Source organism: Centruroides sculpturatus, unplaced genomic scaffold (genome assembly GCF_000671375.1).
Source record: "Centruroides sculpturatus isolate CEXI.00-Female unplaced genomic scaffold, Cexi_2.0 scaffold601, whole genome shotgun sequence".
Classification (NCBI taxonomy): Eukaryota; Metazoa; Arthropoda; class Arachnida; order Scorpiones; family Buthidae; genus Centruroides; species Centruroides sculpturatus.
In genome coordinates, this window is record NW_019384772.1 from 405,847 (window position 1) to 432,227 (window position 26,381).

The window sequence follows — 26,381 nt, forward strand, 5'->3', positions numbered from 1 at the left end:
AATAATTTAAAATATATTACTTGAACTATCAGTTAACCATTTCTAATTTTGAATTTAGTAATTTAAAATTGAATAAAATTTCATTCAATTTCATAGATTTATTATATCTAAAAACTATCCAAATATGATAATTTCATCTCTTACAAGAATAATTGTCATAATTAACATACTATCATATTTCAATTGCTATTTATAGTAGTTTAAACAATAGAATTTTTTAAAATAATGGAACAGATTCAAAATATGCCTCTTGTGTGGTGATAAAATATGCAGATAATACCTGTCTCACTAAATGTTCTAATGCCATCTCTGCCTTCTCAGAATGAAAATTTTATCACCAGTACTATTTAACAATAAATGTTATCTATATTACTGTTAAGTTTGATTAAATTCTATAATCAAATTGTCATTTATAATTACACTTCAATATTTCTAGGATTTAACTGTTTGTCGTAAATACAATTGTCATCAACGTACACCAAAAGTTCCATTTGTCATCTATACAGCTGGTGGTTACTTACAACAGTCCCTCAGTAATATGGAATGTTATAATGCAGAAGATAAACAATGGTATTCCTTAGCTGATATTCCTACTCCTCGCAGTGGACTTGGAGGTGCATTTATTGAAGGGAAATTTTATGCTGTGGGTGGAAGAAACAACAGCCGTGATGGCAATCAAGATTCAAATGCTGTAGACTGTTATGATCCAATTAAAAATGTTTGGAGATCCTGCTGTCCCATGAATGTTGCTAGAAACAGAGTTGGTGTTGGTGTTTTAGATGGTCTTTTATATGCAGTGGGTGGTTCAGAAGGAGTAACTCATCACAAATCTGTTGAGAGGTATGTGTACTGAAGTATTGAAATTTTGTTTATTTAGGTGCTAAGTATATAAAGCAATTTAGTTCATTTATTTAAAAAAAGAATGAAAAAATTAATAAAATTTTATATTCATTAATTTAAATCCTTTCTAGAAAATTTTAGCATAATTTTTCTTTTATTGTCATATTTATTAAAATTTGGTAATAAGAGTAAATCACTGGAAAATTTGTTCTTAGTGAAGTTATTGATGTTCTCTGTGATATAATTGAAAAGTAAATGTAGAAAAAAAACAGTATTAATTAGTCTGAGTGTTAAGTGAAGACTCCTTAATTTCAGAAATCCCATGGCTATGTGACTCAATAACTAAAGAATTATACATTCAAAATTCATGAAATTTTCAGAATAACATATATATATATATATATATGAACAGTATAGTTTTTGGTAGAAATCAGTCAAGTTGTTAAAATATAATAAAGGCTTAATTCTTAAACCAGTAGATGGCATTTTTTATTCATGCACACATTATTTAAGGTAAAAAAGCATGTGTAAATAGTTTGTTTGTTTTCCTTACACGTGCTTATTTGTTTGTCCACATTCTCCAAAAATTCTTAGTTAATTTCTTTTGCAACATTTTTGTTTTCTATTGTTTTTTGTGAATTTCTTTTTCTGAATCTTCATTTCAAAGTGTTTATTTATCTTCATATGCTATTTAAAAAGTTTATATCAAGGAATTAATTTTGTTTAAAGATTGTATAATTTACAGAGTTAAGGATTTATGAATCCTTAACTCTGTAAATTATACAATTACAGATTACAAATTATACAATTGCCTTACAGAGTTAAGGATTTATCAATCCTTAACTCTGTAAGGCAAACAAAATCTCTAAATTATAGTATTTTGAATTAATTTACTAACTAAAATTAAATAAAATTAACTTTATTTAGTAGAACAAAATTTAGTTTAGAAAAAAATGAGGAGGACACTGTATTTGCTGTTTAAGTGCAGAGCAATATATCAGAGTGGTTAAACAGAAAGCTAAGAGAAATCTGGGATTTTTTTTTCTGTTGAAGATTGTTTGAAAAGGTAGAATCAAATTTGGTATCAACTAGGTATGGCTAGCTCATATCAAACCTATATACAAACTATAGGGTTGGCAACTAAGTAATTGCGGATTTTAAGTAAGAAGGAAAATTCAAAATTTTTGCTTAAAAATATAACTTTATTCAATTAGGTATTGTCCATTTTTGTCAATGACCTCTTGCCATCTTTCAGGCAGTGTCATAATTCCATGTTCATAAAACTTCTGATTTTTGCCAGCAAAAAACTGAGTTAAGTGTGTTTTTACATCATCAGCGTCATTAAAAATTTTACCATTTAAGGAGTTCTGCATGGAACGAAATAAATGGTAATCTGAAGGCGCAAGGTCAGGGCTATATGGTGGATGTGACAACACATCCCAACCTAGCTCCAATAATTTTTGGCGAGTGACCAAAGATGTGTGGGGCTTTGCATTATCATGCTGGAAAACAACACCCTTACGATTTGCCAATTCTGGCCGCTTTTCTTGAACTGCATCGCTTAGTTTGGCGAGTTGTTGAACGTACACATTTGAATTAATCGTTTGGTTTCTTGGTAAAAGTTCAAAGTACAGAATTCCTTTATAATCCCACCAAACTGACAGCATAATCTTTTTTTGGTGAATCTCAGCTTTTGGTGTCATCTGGGCTGGTTCATCTCGCATCACCCACGATCTTTTCCGATTAACGTTGCTATAAACTATCCACTTTTCGTCGCCAGTAATCAGTCGTTTCAGAAATGGATCAATCTCGTTGCGTTTCAGAAGTGAATCGCAGATGCTAATGCGTTGCGTCAAATGAATTTCCTTAAGCTGATGAGGGACCCATAAATCCAGTTTCTTGACATAGCCAAGCTGTTTTAATTTTTTTTGAATGCATGTATGTGATACATTGAGCTTCTGTGCAATCTCACGCATTGTGCTATGACGATCTGAATCGATAATGGCCTTGATATGGGTCTCATCAACTTCAACTGGACGGCCAGATCGTTGAGCATTTTTCAGTGAAAAATCACCAGAACGAAATTTGGCAAACCAATTTTGACACTGCCTTTCTTTCAAGGCTTCATTCCCATATACGGCACATAACTTCTTGTGTGCTTGTGATGCGTTCTTGCCTTTTCGGAAATAATACAATAAAATATGTCTGAAATGCACGTCTTGTTCTTCCATTTTTAAATTGGGATAAAAACGAAACTAAATAACTAATCAATACAATTTTTATACTAAATTAAAGGTGGAAGTCCAAACAACAAGAAAACAATATAAATTAAATGCTTTGAACACGATGACTCAGCAAAAAAATGTGCTAAGGCCACCTATTGACAAAATCCGCAATCACTTAGTTGCCAACCCTATAGTACATGTTTGTGTGGGACTACATCCATTTAAAGGGGTAGACATCCTTAAACTTTAACTCCTATTTTCTGAGTACAATAGAATGGTCACCTAAAACTGGATGTTTGAATTGCTCTATCATTTGAGTCAAACTCATCTTTGCTTACTAGGAAAAAAAATCCATTCTACTCAAAATAGAACATTTATTACAGTATTACTTTGCTTTTTACACTTTTCTATATAAATAATAAAATTATTATTGGAAATAAGATTATTTCTTAGGGATTGTGAAGGTAATTTATAGTTTGGTTTAACAAATTTTGGTAAAATTTTTGTTCACTTTTTCATGTGAAAATTAACATTACAACAGTGTTTTGCCACGGTAATTGCAAAATTCTCTTTATAAATGCTTGTTTTAAGGAGAGGGGACTGTACACAAAAATGGGAAAATGAAATATAGTATATAATTGCATATGTATAAACTCCAAATAATATATATGTGAAATGAAATGACAATTAGTAATGTTACTTAAAGAACATGAAGTTAATTTAAAACACAAACAAATAAAGTCGGCATTTTACAAACACTGTATTATTAATAATTGCAAAAGGGATAATAATAATTCCTTTATTATGAAGAATACGTGTAAATTAGGAAATTTAAACAAAATGTATACGTATAAAAAAACCTGTAATAATTTAAATAATAATAACAGCATAGAAATAAACAGTAGTTGCAAAGAATATCTGTAAATAAGACATTTATGTATCAACAAAAAGCCAACATCACTAAGGAGAAGAAGAAGAAAAAATAAACACAAGTTTGGTAGAAAGCAAGGCAGAAAAATTTACTCAAATCAAAGATTCTGAAATGATAGATTTAAGTCTGTAATTCTTTTAATTTAATAAACCAGAAGAAAGACTGAATTTTTAATAACTTTATCACTGTTTTACACAATCTTACTTGCCTTGTTGATAAATAAAAATGTAAGTTAAGAACTAAACTTTGTAATATGAATTAAAAAATTGAATAAATAAATAGGAAAATAAAGTATCTTGGGTGCCATACTGAAGTGGGAAAGAAAGCTCCCAAAATGCCTCTATGACCTTAAAGAAATAAACAATCCAATAAGGCAAGCATTGGTGTGGATTAATGTTCCTTCCTAAAAGAAATAATTTCCAACATACAAATTATTTCTTTTAGGAAGGAACATTAATCTACACCAATGCTTGCCTTATTGGATTGTTTATTTCTTTAAGGTCATAGGTTTCTTGAAGAATGTATCCAGAAATTTTTGTCTTACAGATCTCTTCTCATATAATTCTTGTTAGAGTAGCACATTCTAACATTGTCTAACTGTGGAGCTCCTTTCAGTCTTTGGATAATATTCAAAGATTGTAAAATGGAATTCAGAATGATGTAATGAATCTTTAGTCATAGGTAGGTTCATGGTCTGAAGAAATTGATTTCTGATGGAAGTAGATACTGCTGCTTTGTTATCTTAATCTTCTAACTGCAGCAATACTGTGTAATTGATTTCAAATTGAGATTCATTTAAATTTCTTTTTGTTGACTTCATTCAGGCCAACTGCTGAGGCCATCCATATGCTAACTTAATAGTTATAATAACTATGTTATCAGCAATGGAATCTCCATATTTATCACAGAACTGAAAAGTGTATTTCTTCCACATTCCATTTATGCATTTTTATGATATTTCATTTCATGCAGCTTTGATGTCTACATGGATATTTAGATATGATTAATTTTTAGAGAAAATTTCAATATTTGTATTATTATTATTTATGAGATTGTAGTTATATAATTTTAGTTAGAAATAAAATAATTTGAAAATAAATATAGAATAAATTTTTGTCAATTATGTAAATCTTTATAACTTATAAGTATTATTTTTGAATATTTATATTTAATATAGGTATGATCCTTGTGAAGAAAAATGGTGTTTTGTAAGTAACATGTTGACACCAAGGATTGGAGTGGGAGTAGCTGTTGTTAAAAGATTATTGTATGCTGTTGGTGGTTATGATGGTAACTGCAGATTAAATACAGTAGAATGTTATAATCCTGAGAAAGATGAATGGGTTTCGGTTGCCAGTATGAAAATTACTCGGAGCGGAGCAGGTAACAAATATTGGATGTTTCATTTAATTTTTATTCCAACTGTTTAATACAATGTTTCTCAGTTTTTTGAATTACAACTTGAATGAAGTCAATGACTGTTTCATGAATCCAGAAAATAAATAAGTGTAAGATAGAAATCTAAAATCAATGTAACCATGGCATTTAATGATTTATTGAAATGAAGATAAATATATATGCATTTAAATGCTTTAAAAACAGTCTAAATTTAATATAGAAAAATAAAATTTTAAGAAAAAAAAGATAAACTTTATTTTACAATTAAATGAAAATAACAAATACAATAAATTTATATCTCAGTTGTAGTAAAAGGTAACCAATGAAAATACTTGGAAAAACATCAAAAAATCAAAAAGTTTAGTCATTTCCATACTTTACACGATCAGGGACACTCATTTAAAAAAATTCATCATCATGGAGGTTGATAAATTGGATTCGAAGAAAAATTTGAAATTTTCATGTTAAATTACAGTAAAAAGAAAATTACTGTTACAAGTTTATACATGATAAAAATATCTTCAAGCCATTTTCAATGTGTGGCAAAGAAGTCAAAGACTGTACAGCTAATAGTTTATCCTTTAAACTTTTTTGATACATTCATATTGATGGTAGCAAAAAGTAACAGTCATAAAAGAATTCAATATAAAAAGACATTATAATATGCACTTACTTAGTTAATGATGATGATCAAATAAATACTTATAATTCATTAGTGATTAATTTTGTGATGAAGAATCACTTTTATTTAAAAAAGTTCTTGATATTTAAAAAAGAAGCTAAAACATTATCAATCTGTACATTTATATAATAATAATAATTATTATTATTATAAAGATTTTAATATTATTAACTTTAAGATTATAGCTTAAAATTATTTATGGTTAATTTGACATAGATTTTAATAAAATATAAGTTTATTTCGTTTATTAGTGAGTAAAATTATGCATTTTTTAAATAGGTGTTATATCTTTAAATAATTACATCTATGCGATTGGTGGTTATGATGGAACATCACAATTAAATTCTGTAGAAAGATACAATGTAGATCTTAACGAATGGGAAACAGTGGCTTCCATGTCATCTCCGAGAAGTGCCCTCAGTGTAGCTGTTTTAGATGACAAAATATATGCTTTAGGTATGTAACATTTATTTCTGAATATTTAAGTTCTTATTATTTCAAATTTTTATTTTAAAACAGTATTTTAATCTGTGTAAGCAATTTAAATTTCTGTTTAATATTTAAATTCAAGTAATATGCAATTTTTATTTTATATTGTGTGCAAATTGAAATAATCTAATACTAGATTGATTATGTTGTTATATTACTTCATTCACATAAATTCATGCTTATTGTTATTCAGTTTAATCATTTATGTATCATATACAATCAAATCTTTTTAATTTGAACACTAGAAGAAATCCAAAACAAAAAATTTTAAAAAGCCAATTCCATATTCTTTGGCAACATCGTATTTTCTCTAATTTTTTTCCACTCTTTTAATCTACTTAAGTTTATCCTTATATTAAAAAGTTTTTGTTCCAAGTTTAGACTTTGTGCAAACATCAGTAAACCTTTCTCATGTAGTAGCAAATATCACAAAAAATGTGAAACAGATGGCAATTTCATCTATGTGCCAGGAAATTTAGAGAATGTGTATTTTGGGGAATTTTTGTGATATACACTAGTTTCAAATTATCTAAATTTATACTAAAAAAATTAGATTAACTACTTTTTTACACATCAATTTACATCTGAATTTCATGGAAATAAAGTGAAATGAATTATCCAACAGTTAAAATTTAGTTTGAATTAATCAGATTCAACTATATATACATATACAAATATTTACATTCATACATATCAATTTTTATTTTACATTTAGTTTATAAACTATATATTTTACAAATAATTAATTATTAAATTTTTAAATGAATACTTTTATTCATTTTTGTTTGAAAGTTCTATTTTTGTTTAAACTTTAGATTATTACAGGCCTTATTCTAAGGATTGTTTTCTTACTTCACAAATAGCAGTTTTGTTGTGTCTAAGCCAATAAATCCTAGTGTTAATAAGCTGTTCTAAAAGACATAAATGGAAAATAAGGACAATAACATAAATCTTATGTCTGTATAATTATTTATTAATTTCAGTCATTATTCAGTCTTAATTATTAGACATGTGAAGTGTGCATTGTGTGCTAGCATGTGATATAACTTACTATAGGATAAGTATGCTGTTGTTGTGTATTATAATATTATATTATATTATTCAATGCAAATGGTAAATCCTACCTATGTTCCTACCACAGCTCTTTTTTTGTGGACAAAATAAAATACACAATAAAGCTTGGGTAAATCAGAATTGCACAGTACTGAATATTTTTTCAGTTTGACAGATTTCCATTTTGAACAGGTTCTTTTTTAATATAGAAAATTATTCCATTCTGAAGAATTTTTTCCATTTAGGCTGGTTTTCTTTTTCGGGTTCTGTTTTGGACAGGTTTTACCATAAACTGTGTAATTTAGGTAAATATTTTAACTTTAACATAATTAGAAGAAAGAAACTTATAAAATTCAGAAATCAGATGACTAATTATTAAATATGGGATTCCCAATGCACAAGTCAAAATTTTCATTAAACATTTTGTGTCTAGTTACATGTTAGTTATGCATTGAGTTATAACAATGCTATCATATGAATCTTTATGAATAGTATTTTTCTTGAAGATGAAAATAATACCAAAGCCAATCATTTACTCGTTAATATCGTTTAAATAACATAACTTTGAAGTTGAACCAATGCAATTACATTTTGAAAATGATATTTAATAAGGACTTTCTATTCTATTTGGAAAAGAAAACATCTTAGTGATAAGTTATCACTAGTAGTCCATTGTAGTGAACAAATCAAGTAGTGATGTGAATGATAAATGATAATGATATTTATAATATTAAATTAATGAAAAAACTATAAATCATTACATGGTATATTTACATTGCAGTGAACACTAGATCTCTATATAGAAGGATTTAAAAAATCAATTTTTGTTAATGTTAATAACTCTCAATATTTTTGTCACTTCAAAAATATCTACTACTACATAACAGAAATATTGACTATAAAAGATTTTCTAAAATTATTAAATTTTTACACAATGCTTATATTCCACATTTATAAGATAAATATTAAAAACAACTAATTTGTAGAAATCAACAAGATTTTTAATTTGATGAAGATTTCCAAGGAATTAAACACACTTCATCTTTAGATCATTTGATGTTGTTCACGAGATGTGAATTATAACTCCTTAAAAATTATATATTTAATAAATACAAAAATACATATTAAAAAAAACAAAGATATATTCATTGTAAGTTTTATTTTTAAAATATTAAAATAATGTAAATAAACATAACTGTTTGCCATTTTCTCTAATATCAACATTTCAAAATGTTATCCTGAAGATGACATTTTGAATTTATTTGTAATTAAAAACTTTGCAAGTAAACAACTTTAATGCTGAAAGACAGTTTGATTTATTCTAAATCTAAGTTTGGCATCTTAAAGAGCATATTTTTATATACTATGGAAACTGCAAAATGGTTCTTCTTTTCACTTTTGAAATCAATGGGTTAACTAGAAAAAAATAAATCAATTAAATATGGAGAATACCTTTGACTATTTTATTGTAAAAAGTACAAATGCAAACTTACATTTTTGAAAGATTACCATATTTCAAGCCATTCTCCAAAATATATGCAACTTTTACTTGTTGACAATAAAAAAATTTTTAAAGAAATTTATTTACTGATTTAAAACAACTTTTATGAATTTAAAATTAGTACTTTTGCATATACTTATTACATTATTATGTAGTTGTTTAGTGTCTATAACTAAAAGTTTTATTCTATATTATACAGGGTGATTCTAAATGATGTTCCCAAATTAAGTACTTAATGATGGTAGTTTAATGAAATAGAGGTGAACAGAAAGTACACATATACATAGATCAACTGAACAAGTTTTTGTCTACTCCACTAAAAATGTTCAATGTGTGATCCATGCATAACACAACACACATCAAGCTGATATTCCAGTGCCTGCCACACACTGCCTAGCATGACAGAATCAATCTCTGAATGCATCTGTGCTGGTCACCCAGTTGTTTTAGCAATGGTGGTGCAGAAACACAATCTTTGATGAAGTCCCACACAAAGAAATCACATGGGGTGATAACTGGGACTGTGACAGCCAATGCAAGAGTTTGTTATTGCTTGTAGTTGCATGACTAATCCATTGTTACGGAAATGTGGCATTGAGGTAGTCACAAACAGCATGGTGATAATGCAGTGGTGCACCATCTTGCTGAAAAATGAAGTCTGGACTATCTTCCCAGAGCTGTGGAAAAAGCCATTGTATTAGCATGTCCAGATAGACTTTACCAGTCACAGTGGCTTCTGAAAAAACAAAAGATCTATAAATCTTGCAACACATTCATTTTAGGGGATGCACATTCATGTTGCACGATGGGAATTTTCTATGCCCCAAATCTGTATGTTATGTCTGTTCATGTGTGGAATGTTGCTTCATCACTAAACACTAATTTTCATGTGAAATCATCCTCTTCCATATGTTCTCTCAGGTCTGCAGTGAATAATACTTTCAATGGAAGTCTGATGTTTTCAGAGCTTGCAGCAACTGTAATTGTTATGGTTTCATGATGAGTCTTTTGTGCAGCACTCGCAACACTGTCATCTGCAGAATTCCTAATTCTTGGCTTGCATGGTGCATGGACTTTTGTGAACTCCTTGCAAATGAATCATGTATGCACTCCTTTTACTGACAAATGGCCCGTTGACTTTCCCTTACAAATGCAGCCTGTGGATTCAAATTGGGCATATCACTTTTGAATCAATTTACTGGCAGGTGGATTCCATCCAAACTTTGTTCAGAAATATCATTGAACAATAACAGACTTGTTCAAATGGTAATCGAGAACACAGAAATCTTTCTGCTGTCTGTTACTTGCCATTTTCTGCCATGCAATCGGACCACCACCTGGTGGATGCAAGTGCAACTAATACGGAACAGGCAGATATAGAAGTTTTTGAGTTGCTCTAGTGATTAATCTTAGTTTTGTCACAACTGATTTATTACATCTCTCATAATAAATACTTGAAATTGGGAACATTTTTTAGAATCACCTTGTATATAAAATATAAAATTAGTTTTGGTTATATGTATTTAAATGCTGTTTTTTTTTTTTTGTTTGAAAATAATATGCAACTATTATAGCATTTTTAATAATATTCTGAACTGTATATCTGATCATATACATTAATCCCTTATCTTTTGAAATATCTGTATTCAAAATATAGAAAAGATACTGTGTGACATTAGCTGATTAGAATTGAGTATGGCTACTATGTGTTTGAGTGCAGATTTTGGTTGTCTCATGCAGTGTGTCATAGAGATGTTGTAAAGTATCCTGAGGAATATTATTCCTGGATAATTGTCTTTCAAACATGTATCATATGTGCTTAATAAGAGATATGTCTAGTAATCCAACAAGTCATGGGAAGACATTTACTTCCTGCAGAGCCTAAATAGTGAATTTGGGAATGTGTGCATGGACATTATCTTGTTAAAACAATGTATTTATGTTGGTCAAGACTAAAAGAACAACTAGATTTATGATATTTTTGATGTAACATTGGGCATTAACATCAACACAAAAGATTTTGAATCATGTCTTATGACTTCTCAAACCATAATGCTGGGGATTTGCAGTGTCTTTCTTGTTCAGACAATGTTTGCTGGCATATCATTTAATACTAAACCAGCCCATCATTAGATCTCAGAAAGAATTAGCTTTTATCATTGAACACTAGTGATTGCTTCTCATATTTCAGTTAATCCTGTCTTAACATCACTGAAGATGCTCAAGACAATGGACTGTAGTAAGTAATAGCCATGTCTGCTTGAAGTAGATATTTCAAATAGTGGGGTAATCTTATAAGGAGCTACAGAATTTCTGTATATCAATGAATATTCTATCCATAAATTCCATTGAATCCAATAATCCTACCACTTGTCTGTTTGTCATGGAGCTCCAGAAACTGATGATTAGATAGATCCTTTTATTATTCATTGAGGTTAGCAACAAAGCACAATTTAAGTTTCTTTTCCAACTTGATGAATAGTTTCTTGGAATAACATCTTCTCTTTATGTAATTCAATGATCTACTTATTCTCAAACTCAGAGAATGGATATATGGAACATGTGATGTTATTTTGGAAAGACAGAAGAAATATTAAAATTTTGTAAAAAATAATAATAAATCTTAAAAATGTGGCATTTTTGACAATAAGTCATATAGATTTATAAGACTGTTTTTCAGAAACTGTTAAATGGAATCTGTTGAAAATTGAATCATTCATTCATTATCACGCTTTTAACAATATTGCCAAGTTTCCTTAAAATTGATTTGTCCTTTCATAATGTTTCGTTCTATTTTTAATTTCTGCTAGTGTAATAATCTAATGTTCTTGGATACTCAAAACAATTGTCTTATTACTGCTTATTAATTAATATTTTTGTTTTTTCTGTCTCATTCTGCATTTCATTTCATAGCATCCTTTATCCTTTAGTTTTATATCCTTTGGAATTTTTTCATTTTGTGTTTAGCCTAGTCTCTTTGTACATAGTATTAAAAATAAGGAACAAAAAATATTGATGATTCTATTCAAGATTTGTTGTTTATGAACTTTTCTCAAAATGAGCTTTTCTAGCCTTAGACTTCCTTAGATAATTTATTTCTAATTTTAACATCCAGGATTATTTCTCAAGTCCATTTTATTGTCTTCTGTAGGTTTTGTTCCAATTAGTGGAATGAATACTTATCTGGTATGTCTTACAGTCAAGAGGACTCTTTCCCTTCATTCTCTATTAATCTAACCCCTTCATGTCCCAGATGTAGTTCCTATTAAGTAGACCTTAACATCCATCCTCTGAATCAAATTTTGCAGGGAATGTCAATTTGCATAAATAAATCAATAGTCTATGGCAAGGGTCGGAAACCTATAGCACTCTGATTGAATAGAAATGTAATAAAAGTTATAGTTTAATTATTAATTACACATTTAAATGGAAACCATACTTCAGTGTAGGCTGTGGTGTATTAAAGACAATCTGTTGCTTGTATATTTATATTACAGTGCATGTGTTTTTGCTCTGTTTTGCCATCTACATGTGCCTCATTTTTAAGAACATAATTCAATTAACAACTTAATTTGAAAATTATATGTTTTTGAAGTCTATTTTAATCGGACCAATTTCGATAATATATATAACAAAATTGGTAGAATTATGTTGGCATCAGGAATAACATTATGACTTAGGTTTGATACAATACAGCTGAAAGATTGCTGATCCTGGTCTGTGGATTAGTCTATTCCCTAGTTCCTTCACCAAATGATAGATGGCTATCCATATTTGATGGATGCTGCTGAAGTGTAGCATGCTAGAAATCTCCCATTGCTAAATTTGAGAGAGATTTTTTGACTATTATTCTCATATTGGCAGTTTATAGATTTATGTTTTATTTCTGTTTTTTCTTATGCATTATAATTATGATAAATTTAATTCAGAAGAATAACATATGAAACTGTCAAAACTTTTAAGTCGTATCATCATTAACTTCAGGAAAATGCAAATCAAATGTGTAGAATGATGTAAATACTATCTTTCTTTATGTACAATTGAACCTGTCTATCTCGAATCTCACTGGAATGAGAAAAAAATTTGATGTAGACAAGTTTCAAGAGTTCCTACGTAGTAAACAGTACAGTGGGTGATCAGTTAATGAACAAATCGGATAACGAACACTTTCGCGAAAGATTTTTATGTTCGGACAACGAACACATGATCGGATAACGAACACTGCACAGAATGAACACAAGAAGAAGCGACGTAAAATAATGAATACCGATTGGTCTTCTCTTGTCTTCAGGCAACAATTCGAAACTTTTCGGAGTGTGGGAGACGTCGACATCAACGCTCAACCCGGTATATACCAATCAGATAGTATTCCTCCGAACTTTGAAACTCTCCCAGTGTAATTCCAGCCTTTTATTTTTCTGACAAAACAATTCTTTTATGTATTCGCGAGACTGTCGGGTAGGCACTCGTTAAGTTTTGCATCTGTTTTTTTTTCAAAAGGTGAGAGTATAATAGCAAAGGTAGAAAGTGGGCAGAAGATGCCTAATGTTGCTGGGCAGTATGGCGTGAACAGGTCTACAGTAGGCCGTAGTTCAATCTTATTTAAGAAAAATACTGTATAATCAAGAAGACTCAAGCAGCTAAAGGAGTAATAAAAGTCACATCTGAGAAATAAAGAACATCGAAGAGTTCATAATGGAACCTGAAATGGATCTGACGACAAAAGAACGTCAAAAACTCTTGAATGAAGAACACCAAGATACTCGGCGAGATATGTTTTCTTCTGAAAAAGAGGATTAATGCCGATATTTGCTATTAAAGATCTTTTGAAGAAGTGGGAAGATGTCAGAACAACGGTCTTAGAATGGCATCCAAACTAGGTTGAAGCTTGGGGATTTCTACAATTGCAATCCTATTAATTACTTACGTAAAATCCTGAAGAAGAGAGAAAAGCTATCGACATTAGACAGATTCTTTAACCCTTTCAAACGGAAAAAACATGACTAATAAAAACGCAAGACTGTGCATGTATGTATTTTTATTATTACGTATAAATAAACGTAGTAAGAAAGTATATATTTTTTTATTTTTGGCGGTCTCCAGAACGAATTAATTAAATTCCCATTAAAACCTATGATAAAAAAATCGGTTAACGAACAATTCGGATAGCGAACAAAGTCTTGGAATGGATTATGTTCGTCAACCGATCACCCACTGTATTAGATTTGATTGCAGATATGACCTTTTAATAATACAATAGCAAATACAGTCAATACCTGTATTAAGTATAGATAAAACATCTTTTGACATTCCTTAACAGAAATATTATTGTCAATAGTTTCTGATACCTGACTTTCTTCAACTAAACTTGTAGCCAATCAGAGAAAAGTAGCATTAATTGCAACTCTGTACTGTGTTGCAAAAGATGTTTCTCAACTATAGTTTATTTGCTATTAAAATATAGTCACTGAGCTTTGAATTTGTAATTGACATTTCATTCTATAATTTGAAATATAGATTGTTTTGAGAGAAAATTACTTGAGGTAAACATGGAAAATATATTGAATTTGGTCTGAAAATGCAGAGGAAAAAATAAATTTCAAAATAAAAAGGTTTTCCAGATAAATGTGTTTGAGATAGACAGGTTCAACTGTATATGTAAAAAAATACATTCTTGATTTTCATTGGAATTGTTCACTAGTGGTCCTTCTCTCTAACATAGTGTTGTCTGTTTCCAAACAGAACTGGAATTCATTGCTAGAGGCAATATGCTAGCATATTGCCTCTAGCATTATAGCAGTCCATGCTTCTCTAACAGCAGCCCTGCAGATAAAGTTGTTAATATTAGCTTGTTAATGGCACAATGTGGCTGTCATAATGCATGAAAATTTATCTTTGCTAGCTTCCTGACAATGGTAAGGGAAGAGACAGGGTTCTGTGGTGAGGCTTCCACCTGTCTATTGATAGTGGATGAAGATATAGTTCAAGCTTATCTCATGATCAGATGATCATCTCATCTGGTGGTGTGTTCAGATCTGCTGCCATATTTGACCACACATGTCCACTGCTCCCATATCATCATAAAGTCAGATCAGAATGGCTAAGATAATGGACATTCAGTGAAATGGCCATCCTGCTTCTCTCAGTCTAATAATGCAGTGTTTGTTAGCTGTACATAATGTCTTTTACTATTGTACAGGCATAGCTGGGATTTGAAGATCTCAAAACAACAGGTACACTGAAAATTCTGAACACAGTAAATTTCTGGAAGCCTTTTTTATAGAATACTAGGATAGCAATTTTAAGGCCTTTTGGTGGCATTACTTGGTGTCCAATAAACCCTAACTGTATCAATTTATCTGCCTATCTGAGACATAGAATTGGCTAATTACTGCAAAACTTAGAATAAAGCTATCTGAGTGCATAATTTATTTGTCATTGAGTGTATATTTTATAAATAAAGAAAATGTAAAAAAAGTATTAACCACAGATAAATGATTGACTAATAATTTTTATTATGGTTACATATGTGATAAGAAAATACATTATATTAAAGAGCTGTAACTAACAATTTTTTAGTTCATTCTGTTAGAATTAAATCAAAATATGCCTTTGTCATTCACATGTTTAAATTGCTATTATATAAGTAAAATAATAATGTGTACAAAAACAAAATATCAAGAGATTAATGTAGTCTATCATATGCAATTCAATATGTGTAATTAATTTTATTTATCATGAAAAGTATTCAAAAGTATTATGTAGTTTAGTTGTTTGTATGTTACATAGGTATCTTTGATTTGACTTTAAGTATTCATAAACATCTTTTACTATATGATAACTTTGTTTTAACTAATTTTCCTTGCTAATTAAATACCCCCTTGTCTATAAAAAAAATGCAACACTAAGAACAACATATCAGATAAGCCTGAAATTTGCAAGTAGTTTAGAACATGGGAGAACATGCACCTATTTAAAAGTGCAGCACATATGCAAATTACATGTGGCAGTAACACCTCTGGAAATAATGTAAAAGGAAATCACAAAGAATCAGTTTAAAGTACTGGAATTGTATTTTCTTGCAGTTATCATTTACAGAAAAGGTCAAATATTCCCCATTGAAGAGCACAGTAACCAAACAATCATTTTCAGACTTTGATCAAGGGAAAATTGAGGATTACAGGAAGGCAGGTGTCCTTCCACGAGATTTGTGCTTGTGTTTAGAGACATCTCGATACTGTTGATACCCATACCATATCAATATTTTTCTTCAATGCTGAGTACTTTTTGTACTTAATATTTTTGGTCTGATACTAATATCACTATCAATACTTTTGTGATATTGGAACATCCTTACTTGTTTTGGACAAAATAGGAATCAGTGGGTAAAAGAGAATTAATTTGTTGGTGCAAGGGGTCTCAGTGGTCCCATCACATAATAGATGAGACGATGGGCATGTCTTGCGCTTGGCTCTAAGTGATCATAGAGCTACTTAACATCTTAGCAGAACAGTTAAGAGTTTGCACATTGACTAACATTCACATATACCATTAGGTATTGTCTGCAGCATTGGGGCATCTATTCTTGGCACCAATTGCTTGCTGTACCACAACTAATCAATCAATCAATCATTGCTTTATTAGTACAAATTTGTACATACCTGGCCCTGCTTTTATGGCATTACCAGGTGAAATTATATACAGTATACAATTACAATTATTTCAATTGTAATTGTACCACAACTAAAGGCTCATTGAAGCAGAGTGTGATACTGGTCTGTTATCTCATGTTACGGCATAGGATGCCATTGGAATTTGTTCCTGCTTTTGCCTCATGCATTATTGGTACTTTGACCAGCCTTTGTCTCATCAGTAAAGTATTGGAAGGTGCCTTACCCTCAGGGCTCACTGATGCCATTTATCAGAACAACAATGTGGCATGCAACATTCAACAATTCCTGGATAACGAACATGTTCCATTTCTTCCTTGGTCTGAGTGATCATTAGATTTGTCCCCCATAGAACAAGTCTAGTCAGTGATCTCACAACAGCTAATACAATAGACATACTACTAGCTGCTACTATGAAAGAATTTTGAGAATGTATTGAAACTTAATGGTCTGACATTATCTAAACAAACATCTGATGTCTCATCCTCTCATTGTCAGTGAGTAGCAGCAGTTGTTGTCATCCATGGCAGCTATACAAGATACTGGATAATTTGTACTGTGTAAGTCTAATTGTATTTTTAAACATTTTTATCTTGTAATTCTGTACACATTCTGTACATTCTGTACACATGCCTGTATATGCACCATCAACAATCTACATGTATAATTTTCAAAATTTGTTACATATATATATCTTTTAAAAAATTATAGTAATCTGTATCAAAGCATTGGTTTCATCTTACATTAATTATANTAAGAAATAATATCATTTGACTTTTGAAATTTTTCAATTCTAAATCTGATAATGTAAAATAAAGTGACCATATTAATAAGATTAAGCAAACTCAAAACTGATAATTTTTAAATGAATAAAAAATATTATTTAAATATTGGTAAAAAGGATTTATTGAATTGTATAAGTTTGTCTGAGGTTTTGGATAATAAGTTTATGATGAAAAATAATTATCTTCTTGATTTAGCAACTGGTTGATTTTGTATATAAATAATATTTCACTATCTACAATTTAGCCTATTTTCACAGATCAGTTATTATATATATTAAGATAATGTTCATTAAATGTAGACTACATCAAATCTGAATAAACTTATTACAAAATCTAATCATTGATTTTGCTGTTGTCATTGTTAGTTGATGATAGATATACTTTGTTCATGTAGATAAGAGACAACAATTAATTTTATATAAAATGTTATTTTATATGTATGAAACTTATTTTATAGTTCTTTTTGATCAAGTCTAGTGGGAAAATATTTTTGCTAGTGGAAGTAAATTTCAGTTTAGCATAGCAAAACTAGAATCATATCAGATTGTGAACAACTTATCAATAAAAAGGAATCAGTTTTACTAGAATAATACTTTAACTGTAAGACATCCAAATATTTTTGCTTCATCCTTTCCCAACCATCTTCAAGCCTATACAAATAGAATAGTATAGAACTCATTGGAATAAATTTGAATACAAAATGTTTTTGATGAATCTAATGAACTTAGTATAATTCCAGTTTGCAATGTAACTAATAATCACTAAAAATAAAAATTATCTTCAGTTAAAACCAAGTAAAAAAAAATATACTCTATCTACTTCCAACTTTGGATTTTACAGGTCAACAAAAGCAAACAAGTGACAAGAAATAAATTAGATTTTCATATTACCAGTGACTTTATCATATAATTAACAAACTCCAAATGCATTTCGCCTCTTCAATAGGCCTCTTCAGTGGATACACATTAAGACAGCAATCTTTAGCCACGTTTTTATATCCAGTAACCCTTCCCAGCATGCATCAACACTCATCCCGGTATTTAAATTAAGTACATTTGTATACGTGGTAATGCAAAAATGTTCGACAATTTTCCTTTCTAAACAATCAGCATTATAAATTGTGAAGATATAAATTCGGCCAGGGATAAATTCAAGACTGCCAGTGTTGTATACAGAATGTCATGTACATGTCGAAATCCAAATTATTATATCGGAGAAACCGGAAGAAGATTAGAGTTGAGGGTATTTACAAAATTAATCAATAAAAATTCCAAAACTAAATTTTATTTCATTTATGTATTTTTAATACAATTAAGTTTTAATAGTTTAACAATGTTTCTATTATTCAAAATAGTTACCAAATATTTATTAATTATCATCAGACATATATTAATGAATTTTACAAAGAATTCAATGTACTATATAATTTTTTACAATTTTATCATAGAACATGAGTGGTTCTTAATGGTTACTCTAAAATTATATAAAAATTATTGTAGAGAGCAATATATCACCTGCTACCAGTGGATTTTCAGTTTTCAGTATACAAAAATCATTTTGGAATTTTTACTGTTAATCAGATGTTTAGTGATAGAGTAGATGTATATGAATTACATCTACTCTATCACTAAACACTGACTTCGAAAAAAGATATATAATGAAAAGATTTTACTATTATAAAATAAAAGTATATGTTAAGCATTTGCTATAAAGCTGTTTGTCATAAAAACTATTAATTCTGTCATTTTGTGGTGCATCTTGACTTTATTTTCACTCATACATTTTTTAGTTATGTCTTTTTGATCTGGTTCCTTGAGAGAAGTATAAATAGTACTTCATTAAATATAGTAGAGCACTGTTTCACATTTTTATAGTAAGATTTTTTATATGCTTGAAATAATTCATACTTTTTACATCAGTTTGGTCTTATGATAAGTCAATGTTGTATTGAAGTAAAAGATCATGTTCTAATGAAGAAAACAAGTCTACTAATAAATAAATTATATAAAAAATTGAAATTATTTCAACAAACAACTCTGAAAACCAGATTATAAGATGCTGCCTAACACCTCCCTCTAGGATGAAATTGTTTGGTAATTTATTATTATTAATATAACCATTATATAGCCCAATGCCATACGGCAGCAGTTGGCTTTATTATGAAATTATTTCTTAAGATATTAATATTAATGACCTATAGTTATTTATTTGATCTGAATATTTTTAGTTTCTAAACAAATAAAAATTGAAATTTATATAGGGTATATTTGGAAACTAATCTACTACGTCAGAAGGAAAAAGTAATACATTTTATTTTATTACATATTTTATTGCAGCAGAAACACTAACATTTTCATTGTAATAAAGTATTCTAATAAAATAAAATATGCCATTTTCTTCCTATAATGTAAAGTGAAATAAGAAATTTTATGTCTTATAAGAAATAATATCATTTGACTTTTGAAATTTTTCAATTCTAAATCTGATAATGTAAAATAAAGTGACCATATTAATAAGATTAAGCAAACTCAAAACTGATAATTTTTAAATGAATAAANGACAATGGTAAGGGAAGAGACAGGGTTCTGTGGTGAGGCTTCCACCTGTCTATTGATAGTGGATGAAGATATAGTTCAAGCTTATCTCATGATCAGACTTAGGTTTGATACAATACAGCTGAAAGATTGCTGATCCTGGTCTGTGGATTAGTCTATTCCCTAGTTCCTTCACCAAATGATAGATGGCTATCCATATTTGATGGATGCTGCTGAAGTGTAGCATGCTAGAAATCTCCCATTGCTAAATTTGAGAGAGATTTTTTGACTATTATTCTCATATTGGCAGTTTATAGATTTATGTTTTATTTCTGTTTTTTCTTATGCATTATAATTATGATAAATTTAATTCAGAAGAATAACATATGAAACTGTCAAAACTTTTAAGTCGTATCATCATTAACTTCAGGAAAATGCAAATCAAATGTGTAGAATGATGTAAATACTATCTTTCTTTATGTACAATTGAACCTGTCTATCTCGAATCTCACTGGAATGAGAAAAAAATTTGATGATAGAAGTTCCTAAACAGTAAACAGTAATATGTTAATAGGTCTGATTGAATGTATGGTATTTTATTAATACAATAGTATATAATAAAATAAAATATGCCATTTTCTTCCTATAATGTAAAGTGAAATAAGAAATTTTATGTCTTATAAGAAATAATATCATTTGACTTTTGAAATTTTTCAATTCTAAATCTGATAATGTAAAATAAAGTGACCATATTAATAAGATTAAGCAAACTCAAAACTGATAATTTTTAAATGAATAAAAAATATTATTTAAATATTGGTAAAAAGGATTTATTGAATTGTATAAGTTTGTCTGAGGTTTTGGATAATAAGTTTATGATGAAAAATAATTATCTTCTTGATTTAGCAACTGGTTGATTTTGTATATAAATAATATTTCACTATCTACAATTTAGCCTATTTTCACAGATCAGTTATTATATATATTAAGATAATGTTCATTAAATGTAGACTACATCAAATCTGAATAAACTTATTACAAAATCTAATCATTGATTTTGCTGTTGTCATTGTTAGTTGATGATAGATATACTTTGTTCATGTAGATAAGAGACAACAATTAATTTTATATAAAATGTTATTTTATATGTATGAAACTTATTTTATAGTTCTTTTTGATCAAGTCTAGTGGGAAAATATTTTTGCTAGTGGAAGTAAATTTCAGTTTAGCATAGCAAAACTAGAATCATATCAGATTGTGAACAACTTATCAATAAAAAGGAATCAGTTTTACTAGAATAATACTTTAACTGTAAGACATCCAAATATTTTTGCTTCATCCTTTCCCAACCATCTTCAAGCCTATACAAATAGAATAGTATAGAACTCATTGGAATAAATTTGAATACAAAATGTTTTTGATGAATCTAATGAACTTAGTATAATTCCAGTTTGCAATGTAACTAATAATCACTAAAAATAAAAATTATCTTCAGTTAAAACCAAGTAAAAAAAAATATACTCTATCTACTTCCAACTTTGGATTTTACAGGTCAACAAAAGCAAACAAGTGACAAGAAATAAATTAGATTTTCATATTACCAGTGACTTTATCATATAATTAACAAACTCCAAATGCATTTCGCCTCTTCAATAGGCCTCTTCAGTGGATACACATTAAGACAGCAATCTTTAGCCACGTTTTTATATCCAGTAACCCTTCCCAGCATGCATCAACACTCATCCCGGTATTTAAATTAAGTACATTTGTATACGTGGTAATGCAAAAATGTTCGACAATTTTCCTTTCTAAACAATCAGCATTATAAATTGTGAAGATATAAATTCGGCCAGGGATAAATTCAAGACTGCCAGTGTTGTATACAGAATGTCATGTACATGTCGAAATCCAAATTATTATATCGGAGAAACCGGAAGAAGATTAGAGTTGAGAATAAAGGAACATGAGGTGGCCATCAGATTGAGGAGAATGAAATCGGCATGGTTTTTACATTGTAGAGAATTTGATTGTAATATAAATAGAAAAAATACTAAAATATTATATAAAATAGAGAATTGTTTAGAAAGGAAAATTGTCAAACATTTTTGCATCACCACGTATACAAATGTACTTAATTTAAATACCAGGATGAGTGTTGATACATGCTGGGAAGGGTTACTGATATAAAAACGTGGCTAAAGATTGCTGTCTTGATGTGTATCCACTGAAGAGGTCTATTGAAGAGGCGAAATGCATTTGGAGTTTGTTAATTATACAATAAAGTCACTGGTAATATGAAAATATAATTTATTTCTTGTCACTTGTTTGCCTTTGTTGACCTGTAAAATCCTCGAAGTTGGAAGTAGATAGAGTATATTTTTTTACTTGGTTTTAACTATTGAATTTATAAATGTAAGTAATATTTAATAACTATTTAATGGCAATAAAGTATACAAATTGCCATTGCAATTCTTTACAATACAGTAGAATCTCACTAAACCTGCAATTCACTTTTCTTGCTTTTCTACTAATCCAACATCAAGTTGGGTTAGGATGCAGGGATCATCATGAGACATTTTTATTCATGTTATGGAATGGAATCCCTGCCAAAGAAGCCATGCTTTTACAAAGATTACAAGAGAAAGTATTTAAGGCTAGGATGGTTGCAAAGAGACACACATATTGGAAACTATTTTTCACTAACTTTTTTGATACAAAATACAGTGAAAACTGCTTAGGCGACCACCTGCATTGGACGGGCACCTGTCAAAACGGGCAAAAATTTCTGGCACGGAATAGCTTATCCATAGAGTCTTCGTATAAGTTACCTGTATTAAACGACCACCTGTGTAACGCGACCGCGGGCATCGATTTTTGGTCCGAAACAACATACAACACCTGTAATAAGCGACCACTTTCGCGAATGTATCTGGTCTAAACTATTGTAAGAACCCATCTCAACAACGTTTCCACCTCCTAATATAATGAATTAGTCTAAACTCTCGTTCGAACCCATCCCGGGCACTTCTCCCACCCTCGAAATTAGGTGCAGGTGTTAATAAATTAGTCTAGCAACAAAGGAAATTCATTTCAGTTTGTTGGAAAATGTCCGAAATGCAAAGTGCTGTCGTTAGAAGATCGTATTAAAGTTATCACAACAGCAATTAGCGGCGAAGTTTAACTGTGGGAAAACAAAATTTATTTTACCCTAGACCTACAGTATTTTCCTTGGGGGTGTAAAATATTGTACACGATACAATTAATCGGCTGATCTCATCGTTTGATAAAATCTATTTTTATTTATTTATTTTGAAGCTCATATACAGTACACGTGCGATAAATAGTTTCTGTATCAACCTACCTTATTTCCACGATATTTTTAGAAAAATAATATCCAAGTAATTTTCGCAGGCAAAATATTCAAAAAACAATAAACGCATTAATGCAAAAATCAGTTTTACTTCCTTTTTCGATTCCGCGATTGTAATGAAATCGTATAATGAGAAAAAATAATAAAATCGTTTTATTATTAATTAATAATTTTTCTTATTGTACTTAATTAATTAAGAAAATATTAAATATTAAAAAAATACAGTATTTTTAAAGTTAAAATAAGATTAAACTAACGAAAACCAAAAGCAAAGTGATGGAGAGATAGGACGCGCTTGTATATTGATGACGTAATACACGTAACTGAGGAGCGAACGAAAAGAACCGAGTCGAATTAATTAAGTCGGAAAAAAGAAAGTGTGCATTATAATCGAGAAAATGCGAGTATTGTATTAATCTTTAAAATATTGGTATTAAATCTGTCTTATAAAATCACGACGACTCCTGTAAATCGGGTTATCCGATAAGAATAAAATACAGTACCAATATAGCCCTATCGTTGAAAAAATTCCCTTATTTTTGCTCACCTCGAATTTTGCTTAGTAGAAATGGCTGAAAATTGCGCAAAATACGTACGGAAATACGTTATTACAGGACCACCTGTATTGGACGACCACCTGTCTAAAAGACCACTTTTTGAGGGAACCGTGGGTGGTCACTATAGACAGGTTTTACTGTACTTAATAGCATATAAAAGTACAATGTAATATTAGAATATTGTGTATCATTTTTTTAATGTAACTAAGTACTGTAAATTAAAAGGTTTAATAATACAGGTTATGACAACTTGCTAAGGGCGTGACATAAATCATTAAAAATTTTAATTTTTTATATTTTATGTACAGTACATATTTTTTACCTATCCTATTCCTACATTTGCCTATCCTTGCATTAAGTGGTTTTTAATAGTGTTATAGTAGTGAGATTCTGCTTATACTGTATTTATACTAAATTATGATAATAGGATTATTAGGATAGGATTAGTTTATGAAAGCAAGGCTATCTTGTAATATGTAAAAGTTAAAAGTTTGACTCCATTCTAATTATGGAAAAAATTCTTCCTCAATTGCTAGATTTCCACTGACATAAATTCTGTGATAATTTTAGTTTTCAAAATATCATTTTTTATATTTGTTAACATTGTCTAAAAATGTTCTAGTACTTATACCTTGATACATGCTGGGAAGGGTTACTGATATAAAAACGTGGCTAAAGATTGCTGTCTTGATGTGTATCCACTGAAGAGGCCTATTGAAGAGGCGAAATGCATTTGGAGTTTGTTAATTATACAATAAAGTCACTGGTAATATTAAAATCTAATTTATTTCTCGTCACTTGTTTGCCTTTGTTGACCTGTAAAATCCTCGAAGTCGGAAGTAGATAGAGTGTATTATTTATGTATTGATATTTATGTAATGTATTTAATTATAAATGAAATTTGGAATGTGTCAATTATATAATAAAGTCACTGGTAATGATAAAAGTTTAACTTATTTCTTNCTAATTATGGAAAAAATTCTTCCTCAATTGCTAGATTTCCACTGACATAAATTCTGTGATAATTTTAGTTTTCAAAATATCATTTTTTATATTTGTTAACATTGTCTAAAAATGTTCTAGTACTTATACCTATATAAGACATTTCTTTTATCTCTGAATTTATGAAATGGATTTTGTATACCCACTCTGTCTGATGTTGATAATGTATGTGTCATTAGTAAATGTTCTACATAGTAAAGAAAATGAATTAATTACAAAATTTAAATCTAGTTTTTGAACATATCTTGTTATTTTAATTGAGCTATATGTTTTAAAGGTATTGGAGGAAAAAGCTATTTTTTTATTTTTTATACAAGACTAAGATATTACATATTCAAGTTGATTATGGGCATTAATTCTTATTACTGTTAATCTATGTAAATTATACTAATTAATTATATATAATAAATTCTTATTATTACATGGGATGTAAAATTTTGTATAGAAAATAATATGAATTTTAAAAATAAAATTAATAATTGTAATTATTTCATTTAAACTTTAGGTGGTTACGATGGCACATATTTTATGGAGACTGTTGAAGTTTATGATCCAAAGACAGATAAATGGAGTAAAGCACCTTCTATGTCATGTGGTCGTAGTGGACAAGCATCAGGTGTTTGGAAAGCTCCATGTTTGGCTCATGGCATAGTTTAATTTATATTGATGATCATACGGGACCATAAGATATATACTGTATATTAAAACTCCATCAAGATGAAAAGTACAAATGGTAGTATGTAATGTATGAATGCTTCCATTTTAAAATTCAGAACAAATGACAATTTTTTTTATTTAAAATGAATATACCAGAATTATCCAACATGGAAAATTAGAATGCTTTTGCTTTATTTAATAATGGAAAAACAAAAACTTATCACAAAGGAAAAAAACAGAGCACAATTGTGATGATGTAATATATTGTTAATATATGAATTAAAATTCATTCAGATTAACTTACAAAGTTACAGTATATCAGGAACAGTTTTTAAAGAATTCATTTTGAAGCATGAAATAATTTAAATTTCTTTTATGTTTTATACATAGATATAAAACATAATTAGATCATTAATNAATACAGTGAAAACTGCTTAGGCGACCACCTGCATTGGACGGGCACCTGTCAAAACGGGCAAAAATTTCTGGCACGGAATAGTTTATCCATAGAGTCTTCGTATAAGCTACCTGTATTAAACGACCACCTGTGTAATGCGACCGCGGGCATCAATTTTTGATCCGAAACAACATACAACACCTGTAATAAGTGACCACTTTTGCGAATGTATCTGGTCTAAACTATTGTAAGGACCCATCTCAAAAACGTTTCTCCCTCCTAATATGATG

The 26,381-nt window shown here is 29.3% G+C and overlaps 1 protein-coding gene across 1 annotated transcript in view; it reads left to right on the forward strand.

The window, feature by feature from the left end:
- LOC111629014 (kelch-like ECH-associated protein 1) overlaps positions 1-26,087 on the forward strand; it is a 30,994-nt gene extending 4,907 nt beyond the window's left edge. Inside the window, exons 4-7 of the mRNA XM_023372878.1 lie at positions 437-840; positions 5,174-5,379; positions 6,356-6,532; positions 25,543-26,087. Coding sequence (XP_023228646.1) covers positions 437-840; positions 5,174-5,379; positions 6,356-6,532; positions 25,543-25,694 — 939 coding nt within the window. The 3' untranslated portion in view covers positions 25,695-26,087. The remainder of the gene's footprint in view (positions 1-436; positions 841-5,173; positions 5,380-6,355; positions 6,533-25,542) is intronic.
- Positions 26,088-26,381: the final 294 nt, after the last annotated feature.